This window comes from Sporothrix brasiliensis (genome assembly GCF_000820605.1).
Source record: "Sporothrix brasiliensis 5110 chromosome Unknown Cont15, whole genome shotgun sequence".
NCBI classification, from domain to species: domain Eukaryota; kingdom Fungi; phylum Ascomycota; class Sordariomycetes; order Ophiostomatales; family Ophiostomataceae; genus Sporothrix; species Sporothrix brasiliensis.
Genome location: NW_024467134.1, coordinates 706,558 through 720,898, shown reverse-complemented (window position 1 = coordinate 720,898; position 14,341 = coordinate 706,558). Strand labels below are relative to the sequence as shown.

The 14,341-nt window shown below is 58.5% G+C and overlaps 3 protein-coding genes across 3 annotated transcripts; 1 reads left to right on the top strand and 2 right to left on the bottom strand.

Moving 5' to 3' along the window:
• Positions 1-1,191: 1,191 nt before the first annotated feature.
• On the top strand, positions 1,192-4,167 carry SPBR_05583 (uncharacterized protein; the record flags this gene model as incomplete). The annotated part of the gene is made up of 1 exon (XM_040763846.1): positions 1,192-4,167. The coding sequence occupies one exon, from the start codon at positions 1,192-1,194 to the stop codon at positions 4,165-4,167; it is 2,976 nt and encodes a 991-aa protein (XP_040622009.1).
• Positions 4,168-4,809: 642 nt separating this feature from the next.
• On the bottom strand, positions 4,810-7,144 carry SPBR_05666 (cwf19-like protein; the record flags this gene model as incomplete). The annotated part of the gene is made up of 2 exons (XM_040763929.1): positions 4,810-6,745; positions 7,131-7,144. 2 exons carry the CDS (start codon positions 7,142-7,144, stop codon positions 4,810-4,812), a joined length of 1,950 nt encoding a protein of 649 aa, XP_040622008.1.
• A 2,081-nt stretch (positions 7,145-9,225) lies between these two features.
• SPBR_05698 (cell cycle control protein tyrosine phosphatase) lies at positions 9,226-11,332 on the bottom strand (the record flags this gene model as incomplete). Its single annotated transcript, XM_040763961.1, has 2 exons — positions 9,226-10,639; positions 10,701-11,332. The coding sequence occupies 2 exons, from the start codon at positions 11,330-11,332 to the stop codon at positions 9,226-9,228; spliced, it is 2,046 nt and encodes a 681-aa protein (XP_040622007.1).
• Between the last annotated feature and the right edge of the window lie 3,009 nt (positions 11,333-14,341).

Genomic DNA, 14,341 nt, shown 5'->3' with positions numbered 1-14,341 from the left:
GCCCATATTTCGACGTTTCGTGTTTATTTTATTTTCCGGCATCCTGCTGTCTTTCCAGTGATGTTACAAACAGAACAAAACACAAAACTCAGAGCAGAGACCAGACAGTAGCGAACGCAGATGAACACTGCCGACTTACACCTCTCCGAGTTCACTCTATTCCCACCTTTGCATTACTCGCACGCCCCTGCCTCTGCTATTAGTGTAAAAACCTTCCCACCACCACACACTATTTCCAGCCCCTGCCCGCCTTTTCACATTCTTGCTGGACAGCGCCTTGGAGTGTCTCACTTGTTTGTTTTCCCTTTCTCTTAGCCTTTCTTAGCCACACCCCCTCGTCCCTCCTCGTATGAGCATTTTTCGTCCCTTTATTTTTATTCTTCTGCTCTGTTGTTCTGTTCTTTACCCCCCTCTCAAACCTTTATCACTTCCCCTCTTCCCATCTTGAACATCTCATCCAACATCTTTCTTTCCTTCTCTTGCATCATTTACTTTCCTCATAATTCAGTCACTCGTCACACACAACATAGACACAGGCACAGACACAGACTGAACAAAAGAAGATATACACATACACGGACCACCAAGACCAACACCAAACCAAAATTGTATCGACTGTCACTCAACTGCTGCACTCGCCTTTCACGACCTGGGAACGGACCTCGCTGCCGTGAACCGCTTCTCGCGTGTTACAGTCGACGGACAGTTTGGCACCGGGCCTTCCTTCCCCTCCAACCGGTCACAATGTAAGATTCCATTTCCTCGTTTCCATTGTGTGCGTCACTTAAGCTCCACACTATTCGCTGCTTTTCTTCACGGTTCTGCCGGTGTAAGACCACAACTACGTGTGACGAGGTGTCGTGGAAGGCATACGCAGAACACAGAAAACAGAACACAAGACAGAACGGCATCTGAGAACTGAGGACAAGACGGGGGCGGGAAGGGCAAAGCCAAGCGGGCGGCTACCTGCCTCTTGCCGTTCTGTGTTGTCTTGCTTTAAAAAGCACACGTTGTGGTGTTGAGTCTCGGGCGGATCGCTTCTTCAAACATCTCTTGCACTCCATTCTCACTCTCACTCTCATATTTACTTTCTCACTTTCACACCCAACGTTCCTCTATACAATTTCAATTCCACAAGCACGGACTGACATGGCACCTCCAGATCTCATACCGCAAGCCATCTCGACCACCATGGCCAACGGAATCGACAGGCTCGAACGCCTGTTTTCCAAAAAGAAGCATGCTGCAGCGTCCCGTGAGCGGCAGCAGCAGCAGGCAGCCGACTATGCACCACCATCCACCTCCTACTCATCTCGCTTCGCGCTCCGCAAAGTATCCGCTGCTGCCGCGTCCCCTTCCTGGCCTACCCGCCACTCGCCTCTGAACGACATGCACTTCCCGCAGCCGTCCTTTATCCGCCCAAAGGCCGCAAGAATGGTTCCCCGCGACGACCACGCTCCCACCTCGCTCTCGCGTCCTGGCACGGCCAATCGCAGCATGAGCGCGCCGGACGGCCAGCCCGCTCTGCCGGCCCTGTCTCTCTCTGGGTCTACAACAGCGACATCGTCAGCATCAACGCGAGTCGTTGCACCGCCGCGGAGTGCTGGTGGTCCCACAGCACGTAGCCCGCATGGGCCCCCGGTTGCCTACACGACGCAGGCGAGGTCCATGTCCGTCACGTCGCCGCACCGTCGCACGTTTGACAGCCGTCGCAGCAGCAGCTCTATGAACTACAACTACTGCAGCACATCCGCCACCCTTAGCAGCAGCGGCAGCAGCACCATGAGCAGCAGTACGCACACCAGCTGCACCAGCAGCACTTGTCATCCCAATCGCCGCTCTTCCTTTGTCGAGACCAACTGTGAGCTCAGCGACGCTGCTGCCCGTGCCGTTCCCAACAACGGCCGTGTTCTGGCGAGTGTCAACGTCCAGCGCCTGCCCAGGCGGTCGTCTTCTCTTCTGCAGCGCCGCGACGTCTTTGTCTCGCCCCTCGCCAACCTGGACACCTACCAGATCTCGAACCAGGGCCGCTGTGACTCTGTCGCCATCACCACCAGCTCCGGCGAGGCCAGCCCGGCTACCGTCCAGGCCACGCCCATTATCCCGTCGTCGTCCCCTGACTCGCCCGGCCTGGCCCAGGACGAGCAGGGACGTCCGCAGCAGCAGCGGGAACACGACGAACAGCCCAAGATCAAGATCCAGGGCGACGAGCTACATGAACTGCGCGAGCTGCAAGGCCTCCATGACCTGCAGCACACGCCTCCTCTGAAAGATCTGCAGCAGCCGCTGTTTTTCTCTGTTGCCCAGCAGCAGCAGCAGCAGCGCCAGCAAGACGATCGTACCGACTCGCCGCTGCCGTTGTCTGCCTACGAGGAGGAGCTTATTAAAGCCGAGGACGTGCCGTTGCCACCCTCTCCCAAGCCGTCTGAGCTGCCCATCTTTACCGAGACGCCGCTACTCCGCCGCGATTCGGTCTTTTCATCCATCGTCCTGCCTCAGCAGAACGTCGGCCCGACTACAGCAACAACAACATCCTCTGCGTCTGCGGTCTCGGCTTGTCACCGGTCCCGCCTCGCTCGCCGCCCCATGTCGCTCCGCTACCAGCGCCACCTACCCATTGAGCCGAAGCCGTCGTCGCCGAACTCTGTGCTCATGGAGCCCGACTTGGGTGACTTCTTGACCCTCAGCGACGACGATATCGCGGAGGACGTGGCTGCTGCTGCTGCTGCTGCCGCCGCCGCCGCCGCGACTGCTGAGGACAAGGAGATTGCTCAAGAGACAAGAACGCCCCGTGCCTCGGTCATCACCGCTGTCCCTGCTGCCACCGAAAACGTCTCCTCTGCCTGTGCGCGGCCAGAGACGCCACGGCAGGCCAAGAGCACCCTGGCTCTCCAGAAGCCGCTGCCGCCTGCGCCGTCCGACAACACCACTCCCACTGCTACGTCGTCGCCGCCTGTGTCGCCGACGTCCCTGGCCCGCAGACGCGCTCTAGCCGCCGCCGCTCCTTCTCTCCCGCCTGCCTTCCAGGCACCGCCTCCTGCTTTCCTGTCACTGCTGCCTGGCATGCCACTGCTGCCCTCGCCCATGGCGGTCACACCCACCTCGGTGACTGCCAACGCTCGTCCCCGGACGCCGGCTGGTGAGGCCCGCATGGCGGCTGCCTTTGAGATTGCGCGCATTGCCTCCCAGTACAAGTTTGACCTAGCCTACATTGCCACCATCTGGCCCAAGAACATGGCTGTGTCCGCGGCAGCCGCCCAGCCGCAACCGCAGTCCATTGGCTGGCCCTCGTCGCCATCGTCGCCGTCCTCGCCGTCGACTGCGGCGAAGCTCATGTCCCGCACCAATAGCCAGACCAGCAGCCGCCCGCCGCTGAGCGGCCGCGGCGCCAACCGCGCCAGCCATGTGAGCCAAGGCAGCCAGTCCAGCACCCACAGCAACAGCAGCAGCGGCAGCATCAAGCAGAGCGGTGTCTTCTCGCCCGTCGGTATGCGCCAGTCCAAGCTCGAGGCGCAGTTCCTCGCTGCCTACGGACTGGCCACCGTCCGCGCGCCTTACAGCCTGTCGGCGCCAACGCACGCCAAGATTCTGAATTCAGAGCGCTGGCTTGAGTTCAGCGAGCCCGACGCCCAGCCCGAGGAGTTCTCGCGCGGCTATGGCTGTGCCTTTTACCGCGGTCGCGCCGCTGTGAACCCTACCGTCTCTGCCACGCCGGTGACGCAGCAGCGCTACCAGTGCCGCCCGTCGACGGACGACTGCGACGCCGACACGGAGCAGGACGCCCGCGCTGCGGTGCCCCGCCCGCGCCGCAAGGTGTCCACGTCGTCCTCTTCTTCTTCGTCGTCGTCTTCGTCCTCTACAGCCAACAACCGCGGCATCGTCTTCGTCGCCTACCGCCGCAAGGAGCTCGTCGACGAGCGTGCCCGCCGCCAGGACAAGGACGACCTCGAGGCCTTGTACCGCGAGGTCGAGGCTCTCGTCGACAAGATCCTGGATGTGCACATGCAGCAGCAGCGCCAGGCGCAGCTCGAGACGACACAGCCGCAGACGATGGCCCAGCGTGCACTGCTTCCCGACGTGGAGGACGCGCTGGCAGCGGGCTTCCCCGGCGCCGGCGCCGCCTGCACCCTGCGCCAGTCGCGTTTCCTCGGTGTGAAAGCGGCCTAGTCCTGGCTACATTACGTCAACTACATTGTCAATCTCTTTTTTCCTATTACGCCGTCTCTCATTCATATTTCCTTTGTCAAACTCTGTACATATGTATTTTGTCAGTCCTTTTCTCTTGCAAGATGTAAAGTTCACACACTACACGACGGGTCACGCGGGACAACGAAACGGTCTCTTTAGTTTCCTTTTCTTTTTTTTCTTCTAATCATCACATGGGCACGACGGCGGGGTGTACTCTTGCATTTTTCATGTCTTTGCATTTTCCTTTCCGGCTTCTTTCTGCTTTCTGTTTCTGCGCTTGTTATTCGTTCTTATTTTCTTACACCATCAAATACCCCATTGCACAACAGAAGTCCACATGGAACGGAAGCCAAGGACACAAGGAGGAGCATGGAGGGGTTTCGGAGACGCGGCATGCATATACCAAATATCATCTGATAGCATTTGATTTCCCTACGAATTACAAATTATGAAAATCATAAACGTCCACAAGATACCTCTCCTACCACGCGGCATCCGTAAAACTCTATATAAAAAATCCTAAATCAACGAAAACGCCGACCCCAGCATATAAATAGGGTATCTATAATTTGTTCTCCGTTCCCTTCGGTCCATTCCGCGCCTCTGCGTGCCTACATTCGCCTACGCCTCCTGGGTAAAATCCCACGGCTCAAACGCTGCCCGGAACGCAGCCACGTCGGCCTCCTCTTCGGCCTCCGTCTGCGAACACTCCTGCCACACCGTCCGCGTCGCTTCCAGCCCCAGCAGCTTCGCCACCACGCGGCGGCCGTACTGCAGGTCGAACCGCGCGCCCTCGTCCAGATGCATCACCAGCGTCTTGCCGACAATCTTGTCCTCGCTCGGGCCGTCGCCCTCCTGGCCGGCCGCCTCGCCCCAGATCCACACGCGAAAGTAGTCGCCCTCGATGGGCACGTAGGCCTCACCGTCTTTGGGCGCCGTCGACGTGTCCTCCACCAGCGGCGGCAGCTGCAGGTGCGCCGCCTCGACGCGGAACGCCGCCTCCACCAGCCCGCCGACGACCAGCGGCGCCGGCACGGGCACCAGCTGCCAGTGCACGTGCACGTTGCGCTGCCGGCTAATCTCCCACGTCACGGTGCCGAGCTGCTGGCGCGTGCGGCTCGCGACCATGGCCTGCAGGCTCTCGCGGAAGCGCGTCATCTCCCGGAACGTGTTGGCCGCCGTGACCTGGCCGTTGTCGGCGGCCGCGCTGGGGTCGTTGGAGTGCATGGCGCCGGCCGTGATGGTGGGCGCGTGGCTGAGCGGGACGATAATCATGTGGCCGGGAAAGCCGGCTCTGTCCTCGCTGTGGCCGTCCGCTGCGCCCGGCGCGGTCAACCCCTGCGCCGCAAACGTGGTCGGCAGCGGCAGCGGGCCTTTGGCCGTGGCCAGGTAGGCGTCGTCACCGATGCTGGCGACCATGTGAGTCGGCAGGTTGGGGTTCGACAAGCAAAAGAAGCAGCGGTCGGGGCCGGGCGGCGGCGAGGGGTTGCGGCGCGATCGCTTGCCGTGGCGACCACGACCGCCGCCGCCGCCGTGGTGTTGGTCTTGTGCGAAGCGCGAGTACGGCTCGGCCTCGAGTGGCTGCCGGCGCTTCCGTGGACCGTGACCGCTGGCGTGACCGCTGGCGTCGGATCGTCCCAGAAACGGCGACGGCGTGCACCCCGCGGGCACCAGCGTCGGCGCCTCGCGGGACAGGGCAAAGGCGTAGAGGGCTTTCGCCTTGGCGGCGTTGCCCCAGGCGGCGAGCGACAGGAACCGCGTCACATCAATGGCGAGCGAGTGCGACGCGTCGGGGCGCTCCGGGTGGAAGAAGGCCTCGCGCTCGTAAAAGAACGTTGTTGTCGTCGTCTTCGTCGTCGTCGGTGGACCGTCGCCTCCCTCGCTCCCAAACACGTCGGGCGACGCCGTGACGTGGTACCGCGGACGGAGGGCGACCACGAGGTCCGCGAGGCCGTCGCTGGCCGGGATCACGCGCGATGGGTCCAGGCCAGAGCCCTCCGGGAACACCGTCTGGGCCGAGCCCTTGAGAATCCCGCGCGGCCAGATGGCCGTCAACAAAATGTCCGCGCCGTGGGCGCCCCGCAGCGACGTCTCGTCGGCGACCGAGTGGAACGGCAGACACGCATCCGTCGAGGGCCCCGCGCGCACGACGCCGTCGGCCGAGGCCGCGCCGTCGTTGTCGACCAGCAGCCCGCCCAGCGCCACAATCCGCAGGCCCTCGGCCGTCTTGGTGACGCTGCGCTTGCCGAGGTAGTGCAGGTTGGGGCAGATCTCGTTGCCCTCGCCGTCGTCGCTCTGGGCGGCCGCCTCCAGCCGGGACGCAATGCGCGCCGGGAACGGCCGCGTGCCGACGGTAAAGTAGGTCGTCACGGGCACCTCGATCTGGCCGGCCAAAAGTTGCGCGAGCTCGTCGTCGTCGTCGTCGTCGTTGCCGTCGCCGTCTTCGCCAAACAGATTGCCCGTGGCAATGCAGCAGGCAAACTGGTTCTTGGCGTGGAGGGCGCCGAGCTTCTTAAAGGCCGCGGCAAACTGGCCATTGACCGAGCCGAGGACGATCCTAAGACACGTTAGCAGACGGTGGGCAAGTGAACTGAAGGAGATGCGAGACTGATACAGAGAGGGAGCCGCGGGGCGGGCAATCCTCACGTCCGAGAAAGGCAGGCCAAAACAGGCAGCGCACGCCGGCGACGGGGAGGAGACCAATGTGATGGATACATGATGGGGAGGCAAAGGCGAGGTACTATGGTATGGGATGCCAGGTGTGGTGATGAAATGCGCCGCCACGAAATGAGATGTCAGGTGAAGCAAGTGAAGCGTGTGGACGATGAAGAAGAGAGAAGAGCTCAGAGACAGGAGTATGTTGAGAGAAAAGAGAGAAGCAAGACGAAGAGGCAAAGGGCATACACAAAAATGAGGTACAAGATAAATCAGATTGTCCTTACAGTTTCGACGACATTGCGTATATGTGAGAAGGAGCTTGTCAGTCGTGACACGGAAGCCCTGAGAATATAGGAATGAGTGACGCGGTGAGCCCCGGTGCAAGGGCGCTTGTGAGTCGTGTCCTCGTGAGCTGGCGTCGAGCATGAAACGGAGATTGTACAGTAACAATAAAGCATCAGATCACAGCCTGCATGATCAGTGCGTTCTGGCCAACACAGTTCCAATGTGAGGAGGCAAGAAAAACAAAAGAAGAAGCCAAACTCGAAAAGGGGCGTGGCGAGATGAAGTAAAATGGCGCCCGTATTATGGACGTGTCATAGTTTGTGCCACTGCAACCAACGAGTGAGTCGTCGAATCAATCAAATGGCTTGCTGAAGCCGGCGATGAAGAAGCATTTTCTGTTATACACGTCGAAGCTGTCCTGTCGCGTCTCAATTCCAGCTACCAGCACTTTTCTGCAAATCACTAGCGTCGATGATGATCACATAGTTAGTTACACGGTCACCTGAAGATCGCTTATATGCACCGTATGCATTTACGCGAACGTCATGTCTTGGCCAACCGAGCAGCCACCAGCCGACGGTGAGATACATTCCTCGAACAAGACAGCACTGCAACAAAGTCGATAATTTACAAGGTTTTCGTTTTGCTGTTTTACCGACCAGTACGCTTTTCACAATGGTCACGATACAGAGCGAGATGAAATGAAATGGTCGAATGCCGGCAGCCTGCGACTCATAAAAATGACAAAGGAACCAGACAACTGAGGAAAAGAAACAAGCAAAAAGAAAATCCAAAGAGGTATCATACGAGGCAGCTCTGTCAGTGAACAGCGAACAAAGGCCTCCCACAAGAAGAGGAAGAGAAAAAAAAGACTTTCGAACAAAGCAAGGTATCCGTACATACGCAAGAAACATATGTCCCTCCATCAACTTTTGTGCAACCAAATCACATCTTCGCCCAATTGTTTCTCTCTCTCTCCGGCCCGTACATTAACGTTCTTCCGCGACATTAAATCTTTTGTTTTCCTCCACGCCTTAGCCCAGTGCGTTATATCAACAAACTGGGGGCACGTGTATGGTATGCAACGTATGTACAATGCGAAAACGGAAAGCGATTGGCGAATAGCGATGCAAGGGCAATGCGTGGCAAAGAGAATAACAATACGAAAAGCAAACCAATGCGGCAGATGCCATGTGCCAACTGGACATCGCCAGCCTTCCTCTATTAGTGTCGACTGTATATCGTGGTCAACGGGTTGAAGGACGAGCAGCTGGCGACTGTCATGCAATGCGATGCAACGCAGCAATGCAGGGTGGACAGTAAAAGAGACAATGAAAAGGAGAAATAGGAAGACAAGGTGGTCGTCTGGCGTACGTCAAAATGCTGCAAAAAAAAAAAAAAATGTGTAGATATGCTTCCGGTAGCTTCGCGCGGTGCTGTCAGCGTCGCGTGATGGATGAATGCCCTTGCGCTTTTGGCTCTTTGTTGTGTGTGTGTGGTGGCTCGTCTCGTCGTAAACGATCGATGGGTAGGAATAAGATTAAGGCGTGTAAAAAGTGTCGCGTCGCAAAATAAACATGCAAGGCAAGAAGCATGGCAAGAAGCAAGGCAAGCAAGATCTGGCAAAAAAACTGGTAAAACGAAGCAAGAAGCAAGGCAAAAAGGCTGGACGCAGTGGTAAAGACAAAAAAATGAATGCCGATGAAGCCTCAATGCAAGAGTGTTTTCCGCAGAGAAAAACAATGCAATGAGGATGAAATAAAAGTATGCTGATAATACACAGGCCCAGAGCCAAACTCCATGGCAAGAAGCAAACGAGGTTCTCGAAAAAGATGATGGAAAAGACCAAGAGCCGTAATGATGCAGGCTTGACATGCCAGAGAAAGAAAAGAAAAAGGAAAGTAGTAGTAAAACTGTATCAAAAGGATCAAAAAGATCAAAAAGACACAAAAGTAAGGAAAGATCAGACATTATTGTACACCGCATGATCCATAACACAAAAAAAGAGTAAAAAATCATGGGGAATCATGGGACAAGAAAAGGGCAAAAACAAAAGGTGTTCATCAAAAAAGAACAAGAACAGACCCAACGAGATCAGTACGATGCCATGCGCCGGGCGTGGCCACGGTCGCTACCCAAAATCGGCGAGCCAAAGCCCAGGGCCATGGCAGGCACAGGCGACGAGTCCTGCGACAGCAGGCTCGACGCGTTCGCGCCGGTGGTGCGACCGGGCGAGGTGGGCGAGGCGATGTCGTGGACCTGGGAGGCTGGCAAGGGCATTTGGTTGCGCGCACCGAGCGCACTGCTACCACGGCCGCTGGCAGCAGCAGTCGGGCTCGCGTTCTGCTGGCCAAAGGCAAACGTCTGAGCACGGTGCAGCCCTTTCCGGTTCTGCTTCAGGCGGCCCATGCCGCGCTCGCAGGCAAATGCGTGCTCGGCGGCGTCCATCTCGACATAGGCCTGCGGGTAGCAGCGGCAGGGGTGCTCTCCAAAGAAGCCACTGTAGCCGCCGTCCAGGATGTAGAGCTCCGGGTACGAAAGGCGCGGGTAGTGCTCGGCATTTACCGCACGGTCCTCGGCGCGGATGTGGCGCGCCATGAGAGGTGCACGGTGGGCCGAGTACTCGCAGTGCAGCACGATGAGCGTCCGGCTGCCGCGCTCGAGCGGCGGCGGCGTGCCGTCTTTGGGGCTCGCGCGGAACAGGTGCGTCGCGAGCAGGTCCTTGTCGTTGTAGTTGATGGCTTCGTTGATGTGGCCACCCTCGTACTCGTACTCGAACCGGCAGTCGATGATGAGCTTCTCGTCAAAGGCGTCGTTAAACTGGCCGTCAAGGACACGCAGCAGAGTGGCGCGGTCGATGCGGGGGATGGAGTCGTTCTGGCCCTCGGGGAAGAAGTGGGGCAGGATCGGTGCCTGGGGTGCAGTGGCCGCCTCGTCGGTGTCCATGACAGAGGTCAGCAGCGAAGGCTGCAGGCCGGACGGTGCAGCGGCACCGACGCCCGCGCCCTCGTCAGACTTGGGCTTCATCATGTCTATAGGGTTCTCAAACATGCTCAGTGAGCGGCGGTACTGCCGACGCGGGCGAACAAAAGAGCTCGACTGGCGGCGGATGTGGCCGTTAATGGGCGAGCCGGTTCGCGAGCTCGAAGCAGAGCCGGCGCTGCTCATGGAGACAAACGAGGGCCGCGCGCGAATGGGCCCACCGACGCCAGACCCACTGCAGGGGTTGGCGTGAGCATGAATTTGGGCCGCGGCACACGGGCTATGCGAGGTCTGGGGCCGGCGGTCGGCAAGAGGCTGCGATGCAGCGGGCTGCGGCGGGGACTCCTGGAAGCATTCGGAGAGAGAGAGGGACGAGGAGGAGGAAGTGGTAGACGACGCAGATGGCACACGGTTCTCGCCAAAGCGGAAGAAAGGGAGCTGGTTGTCAGAGTGCATGCGGGTCGGTCCAGCAAAGGAGTAACCCTTGGCACGGGTGAGCGAGGCGCGCCGCGGCAGCTTCCTACGTCTACAATTTGTTAGTGAGTCAGGAATACCAAGTCATATTGCGGAGTCGGACGCCAACATACTCAAGAGCACTGGCCAGAGTTCTCGGCGGCTCGAACGCTCCTGGTGCAGAGGTCGCTCCCGGTGCAGAAGCTGCTACAGGTGGGGGTGCGGGTGCTGCAGCCGGCTGTGGCGGGCAGGGCGACTCGAGCATCATCTGGTCGTCCGCGGCGTTTGCTGGCCAAGGGGAGGCCGGTGACGACATGGAGGCCATCTGGAGTTCAGTCTCGGCAGCCACAAAGGCGGCCACGACCTTTTTCGGCACGGGCGTCATGTCCATCAGAGCCTCGGCGGGGAGCGGAGACGAAGAGGCGGGCATTGGCGGAGCAGCCTTGAGGGACTGGCAGTTGCTAGTGAAGAGGGCGCGGCGCGGCGTCGGGAAACGGGGGCTGGCGTCTTCGCCAATGGAAAAGTTCTGGCACAGATCCGCCGCCAGGGAGCCGGCGGGGGAGGAGCCGTGGACGGGGCCGAAGCTCTCCTGGTTCAATTGGTCGCGGATGCTAAACGCGCCGCCATTGCCGGAGCCATTGAGGCCACGGCCGCCACTCCGTGGCTTGCCAGGCGACAGACGGACTCGCAAGTTGGTGAAGAGGTCCCGCTTGCCAAAAGGAGCCGCTGGCCGGTGCATGGCGGCCAGCGGCGAGGAGGTCTCCATGGTGAGGGTAGAAGGAGACAAGAGGGAGGCGGAGGGGAAGGGGTGGTGAAGAGAGTTGATCAGGCCGTCGAGAGCCTGACCAACGTCGACTGCTGTATTAATGCAGGGTGAAAGAGCAAACGCCTTTGGGACAAGGCGAGAGAAGGCACGATACAGTCGTCAGTCGTCTTGTCGTCGTGTGCGTGTCCTCGTGGTCGATCCTGCGATCACGTATACGAGGGAGAAGAGAGGAGGAGGGTGACGGTGGGTGTTAGAGCGCCGATGTGCCGGTCGACATTGGAGTGGTGATGTGTCGTCGGAATGGTGGCGGTGGACGAGAGAGCGGATCGAAGACCATGGACAAGGACCGGTGACGAGGTCTGCAGCTGTCGTGGTCGGGAGAGACGAGGTCGAGCGTCGATGTCGTGATATCGAGTCAGTTGGCGAAGTGGTCGACGGCGAGATGTCGAGGTGTCGAGGTGTCGAGGTGGTCGATATGTCGAAATGGTCGAAACTGTCGAGGGACGGGACAACCAAGAACAAGATATGTGAGGAAGTAGAGAGTAGAAGAAGGTCAAGGGTCAAGGGGAAGCAAAATGGTGGAACAACTGGTTCGAGCTGTTGCACCGAGCAACGGAAGTCCAAAGGGAGGGACGAGGGGATGTGGGCAGCGTGTGATAGAAGAGACGTCAAGCAAGGGCGGAGGATGGGCCCGACGATGGGAGAAGAGAAGAGAGAGGCGAGAGGTGGAGTGGGGAGGAGGATGTGGGTGAGGTGAAGAACAAACGAAAAGAAGAAAAGAAAAAAGAGAAGCCAAACGACGAGACAGAAGAGAGTCAAGAGACGGGGCAGAGAGAGAAGGAACGACGCGGGATCTGCACGGTGTTCGGTGTAGAGCTGGATTTCAGAATGAAGGTCTGAATCTGCAGGTACGGTCTCGTTTCGGCAGGCGGGCGTATCGCTGCTTCCCTCTCTGGCGGGCGGCGGCGGCTAGGACATGCGGGCGATGGCAACGAAAGTACCTCTGCACCGTCGTAGCTTCCCGTTCGGGTCTCCAACGTCGAATGTCGCTGGGCTCTTTCCTTCGCAAGTCCTGTTCTCTGCAGCACCAGCGGCGAGGGCGAGCACAAAAGGAAAGGAAAGAGGGAAAAGAGGAGTAGGTTGTCAGGGGAGATCGTGCAAGTACGAACGGAGTCAGTGAGCGAGACTAAGGCCCCAAGAAACAGGATGCAACAGGATGCAGCGGCGGTTCGTCGCTGCAGGTCGCACCTGCATTCAGGCCTCAAGTTCAGTGGGGTTACAGGGCCCGACAAAGAAGCAACGAACGACAGCGACGACAAGACCATGGCAACAGCGATCCAGCCAGCGACGGGAAGAGCAACCCCCTGCAGCTGGCAGCGGATTGGCCGACCCCTCAACCCCTGGCAGTGTTCCTGACCACGGCGCACTACGGCGCGCTAGAGGCTAGCATTCAGCCTCTCAGCTCTCAGCGTCATGATTTGCTCCATCAGAGCATTGCGCTGTCCAAGTTTTCAGCACAGCCCGCCCGCTCCTCGGTCCTTGGCGCTGTGCATCCTTCTACAGAGTACTTCTGTATTACTCAGTAAGAGGTCATTTCATTGGGGCAGATGCAACAACGGCAACATGGTTGTCCTCCTCTGCTAGTGCCGTCGCCTGGGTCCCCGTAAGCGCTGTGGCGGAGGATCGGTAGGGCGGCGGCAGGGCGACCCCATAGCAACAGAGGTACGTATCTACGTACCTTGCTCCACTGTGTGGGCGCTATGAGGTGCTGTGGGATCCACTGACAAACCAGTCCGCTCTCCCTCCCAAGAAGGGATCAGCTTCTTGGTCGACACGACGCCTGGCATTGTCGCGGGCAGCACGCGATGTCGTGCTGGAAGCTTGTTGGCGTCAACTAAGCCGAATGCCAGGCAACGAAACGAAGATGAACGATGGGATGGCCGATCACACACGGAAATCACAGCAACGCTGAGCAGCGCAGACGAGGAGAAAGAACGAAAGAAAGAGGGAAAGGAAACCGATTGGCCCCGGCGAAAGTCTACAAAGCCCAAGATGAACGACCGCCCGATGCAGACCGTCGTATGCACATCAATCTTCGTACGGCCAGCTGAACGAGTGTATGGGCGGGTCCTCCACCGGTCTGCCGGTCGCAATCCCAACACAGCAACGCCAGCAGCTTCAAAACAGCGCCAACGAGCGGCGCTTGTCGTCATCTCTCGAGTCTCTCTCCATCTCCTCCAACTCCTTCTCCTCACGCGGCCCGCCTGTCCTTATCTTACAACATTTTCGTGTGGACGACAGGGCCAGATTGCAGAAATGCGCTCTAAACCATATGCGGTCTTGTCTTGTCTTTCTTTTTTTTTTTTTTTTTTTCTCTTTTTCTTCGTCGGCAGGCCAATTTCTGACAATTTCGTCTCATCCCTGGTGGCAATGTGGACTCGCTGAAAGTGGAGAGTCGGCTGGATTGAACTGGATTGGACTGGAGGACTGGACTCGAGTGAACTGCCAACCGGCAAAAGCAATGACAGACCTGGTCCGTGAGCCGTGAGTCGTGGAGTCGCGCGTCTGCGTCTGTGAGTGTCGCCGTCTCTCTACCCCAGTCGCCTTGTTTCGGAATCTGGATCCTAGGACGAGAGACAGGAGCTATACGAAGTTGGCCAGAATAGATTCGACCTACGATGTAGGATGTGAGAGGAGGTCGATTGGATCACGTATCAATTTCCAAATATTGCATGTCTATAGAGAGCGTGCACTTTGGGTGCTTTGGACCGGTGACCTTAAACGGCGGCTCACGTTGCCATTCCAGGCCAAGGAAAACACCAAGAGACAAGAAACACGCAAAGAGCCAAAAAGAGTTAAAGAGTCGTCCCCTTCATCTTACAAGGAATGGGCAGACTGGGCCGGGATTCGAGGAATGGAGACGGCGAGATAGAGACAAGGGATCGTGCCGTGTGCACAAGCTTGGCCACACTCTGTCTGTTGCAACCCAAGTGTCTGAGAGCAGGCGAG